The 14,101-nt window shown below is 36.1% G+C and overlaps 1 protein-coding gene across 1 annotated transcript in view; it reads left to right on the top strand.

Moving 5' to 3' along the window:
• Window positions 1–901: 901 nt before the first annotated feature.
• FAM135B (family with sequence similarity 135 member B) overlaps window positions 902–14,101 on the top strand; it is a 139,194-nt gene continuing 125,994 nt past the window's right edge. Inside the window, exon 1 of the mRNA XM_010709395.1 lies at window positions 902–985. Within this exon, the coding sequence (XP_010707697.1) occupies window positions 902–985 (84 nt within the window). The remainder of the gene's footprint in view (window positions 986–14,101) is intronic.

Here is a 14,101-nt window from a genome sequence, read left to right as displayed (position 1 = left end):
TTTCATTAAAATCATTGGCAAGGTTTTTGTTGCAGGGATTGAAGGCTGCAAAAGTGGCCCAGACACTTCTGGATGTGTACAGAGCAGACTAATTGCAGGCCAGAGCTGAAGGCATGAGTGACCACAGAATCACAGAACTACAGAATGGCCAGGATTGGAAGGGACCTCAAGAATCATGAATCTCCAACCTCCCTGCCACATGCAGGGCCACCAGCCTCCACATTTAGTACTAGACTAGGCTTCCTAGGGCACCATCCAACCTGGCCTTGTACACCCCTAGGGATGGGAAATCCACAACCTCTCTGGGCAGCCTGTTCCAGCACCTCACCACTCTCTCTGTAAAGAACTTCCCCCTGACATCCAACCTAAATCTTCCCTCCCTCAACTTAAAACCATTTCCCCTTGTCCTGCAGTTATCAACTCTTTCAAAGAGTTGATTCCCCTCCTGTTTGTAGGCTCTCTTTAGGTACTGAAAGCCTGCAATGAAGTCACCCCACAGCCTTTTTTTCTTTAGGCTGAACAAGCCCAGCTCCCTCAGCTTGTCTTCGTAAGACAGGTGCTCCAGTCTCCTGATCATCTTTGTGGCTCTCCTCTGGACCCTCTCCAACAGCTCTCTGTCTTTCTTGTAATGGGTGCTCCAAAGCTGAGGCCTCACGAGGGCAGGGTAGAGGGGAACAATCACCTCCCTGTCCCTGTTGGCCACCCCTCATCTGATGGAATGATGCTTGTGTCACCTCTGCGTTAGCTTATTTAAGAAAGCGTAAAAAATGCATCTCAGTAACTAAGGGAGAGAGAAGTGAGAAAAATGTGAAAGAAATGGTCCTGCAGACACCAAGGTCAATGCAGAAGAAGGAGAGGAGTTGCTCCAGGCACGGAGTTCCCTGCAGCTGAAGAGAGGCACATGGTGGAACAAGCTGTTGGACATCACGTGGAGCAGATTTCCATGTGCAGTCTCAAAGGAACCCACAGAGCAGCAGTGGGTGTGGTAAGCCCCCACAAGAGCAGGGCCTCAAATGAAGCTACAGCCATGAAGAGGAGACCATGATGGAGGTCTGGGATGCTGCCCATAGGGGTCAGTTCATGAGGAACTGCATCCCATGGGAGGGACCCAACACTGGAGCAGAGAAAAAGCCTGAGAATGAAGAATGGCAGAAATAAAGAGGTAGGGGAGTCAGGACTAAAGGAATGAAGTTGAGCCTGGGAAGAAAGAAGGAGAGAGAGGTGATTTTAATTTTGTTTTTATTTGTCCCCATCTTACTCTATTTTTTACTGACAATAAATTCAATTAATCTTCCCTAAGTTAAATCTGTTTTGGTCATTGGTGAGAAATATCACTGTCCCTATCTTGACCCACAAGCTTGTCCATTGTATTTTCTCCTCCTGTCCTCCTGAGGAGAAATAGAAGTTTTCCAGCACTTGGCATCCAATCAAGGCTAATTCACTACAAAAGGCAACAGATAAGCTAAATTTCTTCTTTTCAAATTTTATCCAGCTCAAATTTTATGTTATCCAATCTCAAGCTATTATGCACTTCTATTCAGAAGGCCTACAGAAATCTTTCATCTCCCAAGTGTCCTGAAATGTAATAAGAAAGGAGAGGAAATGTGCTTTAAAAATTTATACTGAGGGGTTATAGTGGATGACATTGCAATTAGAGGTTAAGAAAATGCTAAAGGCATGTTGTCCTTTTAATGGAAGTTCCAATTCAGATCTTTTTTCTCCCTTGGTAGAAGCAGGTACACAGGGACTCCGAAATGGATGCATGCAGAACCTGCTAAATGTGTTTCTAATTGTCTGAGTTTAATAATTGATAATATAGACATAGCTTGCAAATTTTTCTTTCACATAAAAGATAATTGTGCCTGAGTACAGCATAGTCTGAAATTAAATGTGTTAAGTGCTCCAGGGACTAGTATGTACGTGCTGTGAAAGATCATTTCTCTTGATCAGAGTAAGCCAGAATCTGTAACAACTTTTATTTATTTGGCTTGTAGTGGCATTCAAAGAGCTAAGGCAGGGCTGGTGATGCTTGATAACAGGTGCTTTCTATTCTCTTCCTTTACCATAAGGAGTCAGTATGAGCTGTTGTTTGTTTTCACTCGTCTCTTTTTTCTTCTACCCATTCGATAGCTCAAAACAAGGCCTCTGGCCTTCCTGGCTTCTTCTTCTTGGGTGATCTGCCTTTCTGATCTGCATCTTTCACTTTCATCTCCTCTCTTACAGTCTCTTGAACCTTAGGGAAGTGAAGATGAGGCAAAAAAAGACTGCTTCAGGCTGCCTCTAATTTCTCCTTCAGTACTGTTTGGAGGAAGAGGATAGATTGTTCAAGGTTTAAGAATAGCAAAGAGCACAGGACACATGAGACATCTTAGAAGGATGTAAGTTCCTAGAAGCTTAGGGAAAAAAAGAAGCTACGAAAACACTGCAAGTGAGGTGAGGTGAAAAGACCTCATTGGAGGGAGTTTTCCAAGAAGCAGAAACAGGTCAGAGTGCATGAGAAGGAAAGAGAGAAATGTATCCTGAAATATGATGGATGAGCAAGATGAGAAAGTGGGCAAGAGAGACAGAAGAAGCAAGAAGAAAAGACAGTGATTAGGTAAGATTTTTGTCTATAATTTTGACTGTTTTATATGACCAAGGTAACAAGTATACCAAATTCTTTATATATTTATACAATAGTAAATGAAATTAATGGGCTAGAATGGTAATCTGCAAAAAGAGTAGAAGAGTAAAAGGATTGTGAAGTAGAGCAAAACTATTTTTGAAGCCATGATCATGCAACAGAAATGCTAAATGGGCATTTTAGCAACAAGGACCTGTTTTTACAGAAATTAATGTTAGACTTGAACAGAAATCTATTTTAAAAACTGTTAAAATCTAAAGGAATTTCAATTTCTAAAAGCCTTGAATTAGTGCTCAGTGAATTCTATGTGTTGAGATGCAGTGATAAACAGGTAGGCCTACTCTGCTGCTCCTATATGGCAAAAGTTGATCATTTTGTCTAAAGGCTTGTTGGACGTAAACTATTATGCAGTAAGTTTAACAAACAAAACATACCCCAATCTCAGGGAGTGACACGTCACCAGATGGATTTAACTCTATTCACCACCCTCTGGGCCTGGCCCTCCAGACAATTCTTCACCCAGTAAAGAAGGTACCTGTCCAAGCCATGAGCTGACAGCTTCTCCAGGAGAAGAAGAAGGCACTTTGGGACCCAGGGTTATTGCAAAGATATTGTAAGACTATGTTCTTGAACCATCATATAAATGGACAACAAAGGAGGCTGGGTTGGATTTTCCTTTTGTTTTGTAAAGATGCTCTTACGTACTGTCCTAAACAACAAACATAGCACTCTGCTGACAAAACTTCTGTGACTTTCTTCAGTGTGCCACATCAAATGCTCATATGTGTTTGAAATCATAAGCCTTCATCTCCCATTTTAAGGCACAGCAGTCTTTAATGTGTGTGGTGAGATGTCTGCAATTGCTTTCTTTCAATATAAGGAGTCTGCATTACAGAAAATTGGGCATGAAGTCTATGTACAAGTAAAACTCTGGATAAAAATGACTCTTCTGTTACATTCCTGAACTAAAAGTGGCTTAATGTAGAGAGTGTCCTCATCTCTCATGCTCTCTTTCATACAAAGAAATTCTGTGAAGCAGAGCAAGCAGTATACTGAAAAATAGTAATAATAATGAATAATGCAAATAAGAATAATCTGTAATTTTATATCATAGGTGAAAGATAATCATGAAAATAAAAAATTAGAATGAAACAGAATGATCAATTTAAAAACAAAAAGTACTCACTAGAGTAGCACTTTTCTAGTGATGAGCAAATCCAAGTATAATTACAGTAATGTAATAAAAGACACTGCTGACTGCATAGATTTTGATAGTAAAGATAAATGACAGTTATGCACGCGATGGTCCTAATAGCTGGCTAAAGACAACTACCAAATTACAGCAGAAATAGATGATTTTTGAAATGATTAATTGATGACAAAGGAAAGCAGTTATTAATGCAGATCTAGAAAAATGCAATGCTAGAAATATGTTTGCCTTATATTAGAGATATGCTTAAAGTTTGTGAAAGCTTAGTAATTGGTTAATAAATTCCTGTCTAAGACGTCTGTATGTTTGTGATAAACCTTATTTACGCTCATTTATATGTTCTTTAATTAATGGATCAGGAATCAGTGCATACATTGCTAACATATTAAAGGAATGACTGTTATTAATCCTTTTTTATATTAGCTGCTTATGTCTGCTTCATAGAGTAAGGAACATTGGTGTGAAGTGGAAGGAAAAATACATTTAGAAATGTTCTCAGTGATAAATGAAAACAGAATTGCCATTTGAGAATGTGAAAAGAAAAATACCAAAACACTTTGCAGTTGCCTAAATGCTGGCACTGATGAACACTAATGTTAATTGTGGCTAGTCTGATCACAGCTGTCATTTTTCCTGTGTAAGTAAGCATGAGCACATCTTAGTTTGGAGAATGGGAGAAGGTGAATGCTTTTAAGCTGCCTCTTTTCCCATGAATGTAATGGCCTCAATAGACCATTATGATCTTTAGATCAAAAAGACCTTTATTATCACCGCGTGTCCAAGAAATTATTCTGCTTCTTCTCTGATATAGTAACTTTTTTTCCCATTCTTGAATTAGTCATAAAGGCAGACAGTCTTTCAAATTTCAGTACAGATAATTGTTGCATTGAATCAATGTCTTAAACTCTTTAAATTATTACCCTATATTTTCAATTCCATTGAAATCAACTCCCAGTGTATGAAGTCCTGTTTATATGAATAACTGCATACAGTGAACTCACGGCTGAAATGGTGAACATAGATAATAAGGTTGTAAACAGTGAATAGAAACTCTTCCTACAGGAATGGTCACACAGAACAAACTTCTTAATGTAGTTAAGACATTCAAGAGAGTTTTTTGTATGCACTGAGGTGAATAAACAGCATTAGAGTTTTACATGCTAGAGTGATTATGTAGAAGCCTGGCCATCCAGATCCTCCCCTATGAGGACATGCTGAGAGTTGGGGCTCTTCAGCCTTGAGAAGAGAAGGCTCTGGGGAGACATTATAGCAGCTTTACAGTACCTGAAGGGGCCAACAGGAAAGCTGGGAAGGGACTTTTTATAAGGGCGGGTAGTGACAGAATGAGGGGAAAGTGGCTTTAAACTGAAAGAGGTTAGATTTAGACTAGATATTAGGAAGAAATTGCTCGCTGTGAGGGTTGTGGGACACTGGAACAGGATTCCCAGTGAGGCTGTGAACGACCTCTCCCTGAAAGCATTCGAGGAAAGGCTGGATGGGGTTGTGAGCGACCTGTTCTAGAGGGAGGTGTCCCTGCCTATGGCAGGGGGTTGGAACTTGATGATCTTAAAGGTTCCTACCACCCAAACTATTCTGTGATTCTATTTTTTTTATGCAGAATTATCCTCTTCCAGAATCCCAATGTTATTATTCTTTTTCTTTTAAAAGTCTGTGTGTCTGTGTACCACAGTTCTGTTGATTCATGTGTAAGTGGGGGGAAAACAAACAAACAAACAAACAAAAAAAAACTAGGAATAGGTGTTGAGACAAGTTATTTTACACAGGAAGTGAAAAATAGTTCTCATGAGAGTGTAATGAAAGAGTCTGGTTTATTTAACACAGTAAATCAAAGACTGTCAAGAAGTATAATTTTGATCTACAATTATGCCAGAGGAGTAAATGCTACTAATAAACAAGAACATGTAAAGGACAAAATCTTTACATAGCTACTATGAAGTGGCTATTTATAGACAGATACTGAAAGATGGATGTCACTTCCCATTAAAGAACTGAGATTTAAAATTAGAGTAAGAGTAATAGGGTAAAAAATAGGGTAAAAAAAGTTACAGCATTTTTTGCTGAAGCTATTAGCTTTATGAAACAGATCATAAGATGCATGTCTAGAATTGCAAAACAGTGGCTCAGGGAGTTCTTTCCAAATATTTCATGATTCCTTTTCAAACTGTTAGAGAATGAAATGTTTTTAATAGTTGTATAATCTATTTTACCTACCAGATTAACTAATGATGACTACCACCACTACTGTATCTTGTGATTTCCAGCTTAAACAATAGGTCTTTGGGGCTTTGTAATTTGAATAAGCATGTTTTGTGGCACCTTCTTGTGCCAGTCATGTTTATGCATGCGGTTCCTGAGTTCACACATTGTGCAAAATAAGATGTTCTCAGAGTTATTTAAAAGTTTTAGATTATTATTATTATTTTCTTTTTTTTGGTTGAATCCAGTCTGGGAACCAAAGCCTGCATAGCCTTGACTGACAACATTACAAACTCTGAAGTGTCAATAAGCAAAGATATCACTGATCTCTAGTAGAGGGTGCTATCCTCACCATGTGTATTATGATTAATGATGTTTTCAATTAATTTTTAACTCACATGAGATTACTTATAAAATTCTCCATGCTCCAGATGTACCTGATAACTTGTCTTCTGGACAGAGCCACCAAAGTGCAATTAAGTTACCTTGTTGTCTGGAACACTGAGAGCAGATTTCTATGACAAAAGAAAACAATCTGAATGGACAGACAAATATAGGGGTCTACAGGTTCTCTCTGGATGTTTTAATAACACCTGTATTTGGTTAGATGCAATCCTAATGCCTCCTTACACCTGCAAGATGGGTTGGTATGAGGCTGCGTAGCTTACTGTCCTCTGTCTTTTTTACAAGACTCTTCAAAGTAACAAAATTATTTTCTGCATCTCAGCACTAAAGCGAGATCCTCAGGCATGAGGGAAAAATATTTACAAATGAAAATGAAATAAACCAACAGCTGAAAATAATCACAAGTCATGTTCAATCAGCTCTCTTCCTTTTTGGATATGGTATTTAATAATCATATTTTTCTGAATTCACTCAGATTTCAACAGGCATTCATGAACACTATAGGAATCATTAAAAGTGATAGCTAGCTTTTTGCACATTTCTCTGAAGTCTTTTCAGTGTGTTTCAGTTCATTCCAAATAATCAGTGTAGTTTAGTTTGTTCAATGCAAATCACTGGATTTTAATTGAGTCCAATTAGGCACAAATCAATAAAAGTCAATTCAAACTAATTATCTTCTATACAAATCAATACGATTCAATTAAAATCAATGAAAGCCCTATCTACCCTAATGACTGACCTATTTCCCTTTCAATTTTTATTAAAGGACTCTGCACTTTGTTCAATGCTGTGTCTCTTGGCAAGTCTCTCTCCATTTCTGAGAGAATAATCATTAGAGGATGTATGGAGAAAAAGATATGTAACTGGGTTATCTTTTTCCCATTTTTTTACTCTTTTACAGTGAATTTTCTGCAGTAAAATCTTATTTCAGATTATGCAGGTGGTTGAATGTGTGCAATTTTAGCAGTAGTTGGAAACTGAGATCTGCAGTTACAGAAATTAAAAAATGATGTATTTATTCTCTTCTACACTGTTAATTTTTACCCTAGAAATCCCATTTTTTTTAAATGCGGTTAAGGTTAGAAAAATTGACCTGAAATCTGTTGTTAGCTATACTTAGGTTAATTGACAGCAGCTTCTTGTTGGTGTTAATCCATAGAGTGAGAAGTGTTACAGGAAAGATCTTAAAACATGCTTTTATGATATGTACTACAAAGAAAGCAGAACATACAAGTAGAGAAGAAAGATTGCATGCTACAATAATTGCTGAGGTAGAAAATTATTGGTATTAGAAGGCACCTCTTGATATCATCATGTTGCTTGAGACTACATCAGATTGGGTTTTGAAAATCTCTGCTGGGCTTTAGACACAGTTTTAGAGGCTTGGGTTGGGTATGCCTCAGGAAAAGTATATGAGAGCTGCTCTGAAAGTAATGCATCCTATTTTATTATGTTATCCCATGACATCAGAGGCAGATGTTGATGATATGGCAGTAGAGGTTTAACTTTCCCACCAACATTCCATTACGCTTTGTTGCTGTGAGACAGATGACAGCAGAAGGGCAGTCTGACAAAATGGTGCCTGACATGGAAGTGCAGATGAAGCAAAGGGATGTCACTGAACTCCTCCATGCAGAAAAAATCCACTGACAGCCATAGACATTCATGGATAGTTGCTGAATTTTATGGAGACCAAAAACTGGACGTGAGCACAATGAAGTGATGGATGGTATGCTTCATCAGTGCCAACAGTGATATAAAAGACAAGCCATGCTCTGGATGGCCATGCACACCACGAAAAAAAGAGTGCCTTGATCAGTTTGTTTGCATGAACTGGATAATGGCAGTGACTGTTGAAAAATATTTTTGTAGCTCAGAATTTTCTCTGTACTATTATGCTCTTTGTATCTGTTGTAGTTTCCACAGAGATAAATAGGAGGCATTACTATCAGAGCAACCTACATAGTTACTGAATCCCTCAGACAAGTATAAAAGTCTCTTCCTATCCTCATGATTATTTCCCATCTCTGCTCATTGACTGAAATGTAAAGACTGCCTCTGAATTCATCAAATATTCAATGATCCTTTTGAGAAAGGTGGACTTCATGGGGAAACAGAGAGTAGATCATGTGACACTGAAACCGCTAATGAGAGTAGGGAAGTATCCTCACTTCTCTCACAAGAAAGGAAATGACTCAATAATGAGAAACAAAGTAAAGAAACTGATAGTCTAGCACTGAGAATTTAGAAAACTGGGCATCTAGCAAGTCTTATGTTGAAAATAATTTCCTTCTAGCAAAGCAATATAAATATTCTTTTGAAATGAGGGAAATAAAATGCTCCCCTTTTCAACTAAAAGCATGATGAAATCAGTGGGATGTTTGAAAGATGCAATACAACATTATCTTTCCAGTCATTTTCCAAGTTCACAAACGTTTACAGTTTCTATCATCCCTGTAGCAGCTTTTCAAAAGCTGCCAAGCAGTTACTTCCAGTGAAAGATCTTTCATAAAGAGAACTACGTTTCTAGTCTATCATTAAAATCTGTGTAGGTACAGAAATTCTATGACGAACAGTAATTTAGAAAAGATTTATTTAACACTTATATAGTAGCAAGGAAATAGTTCAGCTCTCATAAAACCACTTATATGATTTTGGTAGCTATTCAGAAACATAGCAGGATAAATCACTTCTGGATTATAAAACAGCTAATTATTAAGAAATTATACCTTATTTCTACCAAGAAATCAAATTTTATACATTCAACATCTAAAAATTTAACGTGTTGGTCCCATGCGTTAGAGTATATTTGCTCAGGACAATTTTTAATGTAAAACTATTGCTTAATGTATGATTTTTCTAAAATCCTGATGGGCTCAGTTATTTATAAATATAGATGTCATTAAACTCTTCTCTAATAACTAGTTTAAAAATAAATTTTCAGGTAGAGTACATCAAACTCGGAACATGGAATAAAGAATCAGAGATCCTATCTTGGTTTCAGATTTCAAAAGTCCACTGCATTTATTTTTAATACATTGTCACAACAATTGCAATTTTGAATTTCAAAAAAAGAGTCATATTTCTTTAGTTTTACGAATGGTAAAGCTATACGTCTTTTGTCTTTTGTTCAAAGCCTGGAAACAGAGTCTGTATGTAGACTTCAATTTTTATAAATCAGATGGCAGATTGATTCAGTTTGGTGAACTTAAACAAAATTCTTCTTTCTTTCTTTTTTCTCTACCTTGAGTATTACATGCAATCAACATTAAAAATATCACAGATGTCGGCTATATGTTTTACATATATTAATTCTCCCAGTCTTACTCATAAAGAGTAAATTGTACGGACATGGCATAGAATTGAAAGATGGTACAAGTACAGAGTTCATGAGAATTCATACCACTGTTTATTTATTTTTAATTTTTTTTTAACAATGAAATATCAACTGATCTTATTTCAGGGCAGATGGCTGCAGGAGTGGGAAGGCATAGTTGGCTGACTTGTTACACAGAAGGAGGAAAAAGACAAGAATTTAAAAACCTCCACATAAGCTTTAATCTTCAGTTAAGCTTTCCCAGTACAATTTGAAAAATGGAATTGATGATGCAGTATTAGATTTCTGAAGTGACTGTTGTATGGAGTCAATGTGTAGCACAGGATCAAACTCCTTAATATAATACATTAGACAATAAGTTTGTTAAAATTGGAACCATTAAGTCAATGACTCCCAAGCTTGAACTAAATTACAATTCTTTGTTTACTGTAAGTGAAGTCACAAACAGAAGATATGCCACTTCCAGTTAGGTGGTAGAAATTTCTGCCCTAAGGTCTTATTAAGAACAATAAAACTCTTTTTCTCCAATCCATATGCATCTGTAAATGGCAAATTTCAAATACAATAGTTTATTTTCAGTTGTATAAATCACTATTTTTTTTTTACCAGATAGTCCTTGCTCATGCTGAGTGCTAACTATTTAAATGTCTTTGCTGACGTCAATAGCTGTATTTGAGATATTATCTGACTTCCTATAGGTATTGTGCTATGTCCTAAGTATGTGCATTTAAAAATAACATTAAAATTATTACAATTCCAAAACCTTTTCGGAAAAATAAAATAGAATTAGAATTTCTCTTTTTATTTATTGCTTTTTTTCCCCCCTTCCATGGAGACATTTATGAGAACATGCAAAAAACATTGCAATAGGCATTGTTAATAATAAATTTCATCAATGTTCCACCCTCTCAAGCATAGTCATGGCTTATAAGAGCCTACTATCAATTTGCAATGCTTCTTTTAAAGAGCATGGCCAGACACTAAACTGATGTAAAGGCAGTATTGTTCCTAAATATGGCTTGAACTGATCGATAGGCTGGAGTTGAAGTCAGGGATAGAAAAAAAAGTGAATTATACATGACTGTATAATTCCAAGAATACGCTTATATTTGAAAATAAGAGCTGAAGGAAGAGTGTAAAAAATAAGATTAATGCTTTATTGAAATACCATGAAAATTTATGAAATATATAATAATGAGTTGTATATTATATACAAAAGATTCTAAAAAGACTATAAGAAAATATAAATCTGTTCACTGTTGATATGACATTTTTTATTAGTGCCAAAATACATAATAACACATAGAATCACAGAGTCACAGAAGGTACACAATCACATAGGTACAGAAAGATTGGACCAAAGATCCAAAGTACGTTGTACGTTGGATCTGAAGTACATGATAGTAAGTCTAAATCATTTCTTCGGAAGGTTAGTAGCTGAAACGTGGGTCTAGAATTTGGCACTTACTCTTACCAGGTGTTTTCCCTCTGTTGGCTATTTCATGAAGAAAAAGCAAGGTTCAGGGTACAAGGTCCTTAAGTGAGGAATGAAAGCAGCTTACTGAAAACCATGGAATACTGCAGTACTTAAAATATATAGAGGAATTAGAAAGAAGGCTTGGGCTTTGAACTAAAGGAGAAAATCAAATTTCACTAATGACTGAACCCAGGCACTATGGAAAATTTGGTTGAGGTGTGCAGAAATATTTTTCTAAACCTCAGACATGAGATTCACATCCTGGTCTGCTATAGATCTCATGCAAACAATCCCATTTTCCGTCTCATCCTATTTCTGTGCTCAGGGGTACAAGGGATGAAGAGAAAACATAAAACCTGAATCTCTTTAGTTAGCTCATTTGGCTTTTTCCCCAACATTTTTTGAATTTTCAGTGGAACAAATGGGATGTTTTACACCGCTCAGCCCCTAGAAGATTTCCAGGCATTTGTCTGAATTCTCATTTTGGCAAACATTGCTATGAATATGGCTTGGGGATATAAACAGTGTCTGGTAATACCAGCTGTATTTTCCTAGGGTCACCTCCAATGGTGGCAATTGAGCCAGCTCCATTTAATAGCTGCTAATTCTCTTCCCCTTCAGTGTCACATTGAAACAAAAGTTCTCATTTTTATTTTCTTTATGCTTTATTTCAAAGCTAAATGGGCTGTACATATTACTGGTCTTAATCCTTCATGGAACCAGCACAAATTGACATCTTATACATCTCAGGGTAAGACAAAGATTAATTAAAAACCTCATGCTGCCTTATTATCCTCCCTCTTCATTTCGTTTTTAATTCCAATGAGTTTCAGACTGGTTTTAAAATGTTTCATTTTCCAAATATGAATAAATTCCAGCATCAAACTCTCAAGCAAAAATCTCAAAAGATATCCATACATCAGTGATGTGCAAGTCCATGTGATGATAGCAAATTTCCTGAAATGGCCAGTTCTCTAGCAAATCCCAAGCCACTTTTGCAGAGTTTAGATAAATAAAGATGAATGACCAGGCTTCTAATTGCTTATCCAATTAAAGATCATGAATCATATGCTTATGACTATCATTAAAGGGTTGCCAGAAAGAAGGCAGTGAAGTGATGGAGAAAGCTGAATGGGAAGTTGCTCTTTAAACTCATAGAATTCAGTACACTACATTAACATCTTACACAGAAGGATGCAGTATCTTTTTTTTTTTTTTTTCCTGTGTATGTGTGCTTTTGTGTAACTCTTTCATCATTATTGATTAAACTGTAATGAACAAATCAAATACAAGGAGATAATTTGGCCCGAGAGTTTGCACAGTAAAAACCCTCCTTCTTCTGGTGAATTGAAAAGTAGGAAAGGATGAGAAATTCAGCTTGTACTGTTATGGACTTAATGTCTATCAGTATTTGACATAATTCTGAGAATGTTTGCATTGATTGTAACGGAGAAAATGAGAAAAAGTATCTTTCTTCCTATCAGGAAAGAAATGGTGCAGGAGTATATTCACCACTTTAATCTGACATGGAACTGAATGTCAGACCCCTCCGCACTCGTCTCATATCTAACTGCAGGAAGTAATTACGTGTTATTCATCTGCATCTGTAATCAGCACACAAATATAAAACCACAGAAGTAGCTATCATTTTTCTTTTTTTTTCTTTTTTCTTTTTTTTTCCAAAAAGTTTTTATTTATTCATGGAATTGTTCCTTCTCATAATTCTTATTGTTCTACCACATTAGTCTTTTGCTTGTATGAATTGTCATCTAGCAGTATTAATGCATTATGCTGTTATTAAAAGCTAAAAAACTGTTACAATGAGTTTAGAACAGAGAATAGAAGATGTAATTCTGTTCGTGCTCACATTCTGTCTGTTGTAAAATTATGTGCTGATCTGGATTGAATAATGCAATTATACAAGATTTGCTGCCATGTAATTATACTCTCTTGACAAAAGTCAATTTATACATCAATTTGTAGTGTTTGAATAACAGTTTCAAAATAAATTATTCTATTAAAAAGCCTCTATAATCAGAAAGTCAGAAGCAGAAAAAAATTAAATAATTTTTTTTTACTCTTTTAAATATATTTCCTTTTCCTTTCTGTTGTGTATAATATTTGCTTATTACGTTGATTTATCAATAGCTAGAGAACACTATTTGCTCCAGCTCTCAGGGTCAGCAAAACTCTACATATAATTTCTCCTGTTCTGATTCTATTCTACTTGTTACACCACATAATTACTACACCAATGGGGTCTTCTTTTGAAATTCATGAAGCAGCTTAATTACTGTTTGCAATGCAGAAATCTCTTCCACTGTTTTCCTATTTTTTCATTTCTCCCTAAAAAAAAAAAAACAAACAAAAAAAACATTAAATAAAAACATTTAAATAAATGAGCAAATACATTACACTGTATTAATACTGTCTGTTTTTAATACACAAAATATATTCCAATCGTCTCTTTTCCATCCAAAATGGAAGTCTGAAATTTTTCATGTAGTCTTAGAGCTTTCATGCTGGAGCTTGGAAAATTGATTTGGTACCCTTGTCCTGAGAACCTCAGCACCAAATTCCACCCATGTGCACAGCAGGATGTGAAGCTGTAGTGCCCATGGTGATTACAGATTTTTATTTATTTATTTATTTTCAGTTCATGGGCACGTTATTTATTTAAGAATTTACCTGGGAAGTAGATAATACTGGGAATCCTACTGTCTTTATATATTGTGTGCTTCAGTGAAAAGAGACGGAATTGTATGAATGAAAAGACTGTAAACTTCAAAGAAGAGAGAGAGGAGAGGAGAGGAGAGGAGGGGAGGGGAGGGG

Source organism: Meleagris gallopavo, chromosome 3, assembly GCF_000146605.3.
Source record: "Meleagris gallopavo isolate NT-WF06-2002-E0010 breed Aviagen turkey brand Nicholas breeding stock chromosome 3, Turkey_5.1, whole genome shotgun sequence".
Taxonomy (NCBI): Eukaryota; Metazoa; Chordata; class Aves; order Galliformes; family Phasianidae; genus Meleagris; species Meleagris gallopavo.
This window is presented reverse-complemented; position numbering and strand designations above follow the sequence as displayed.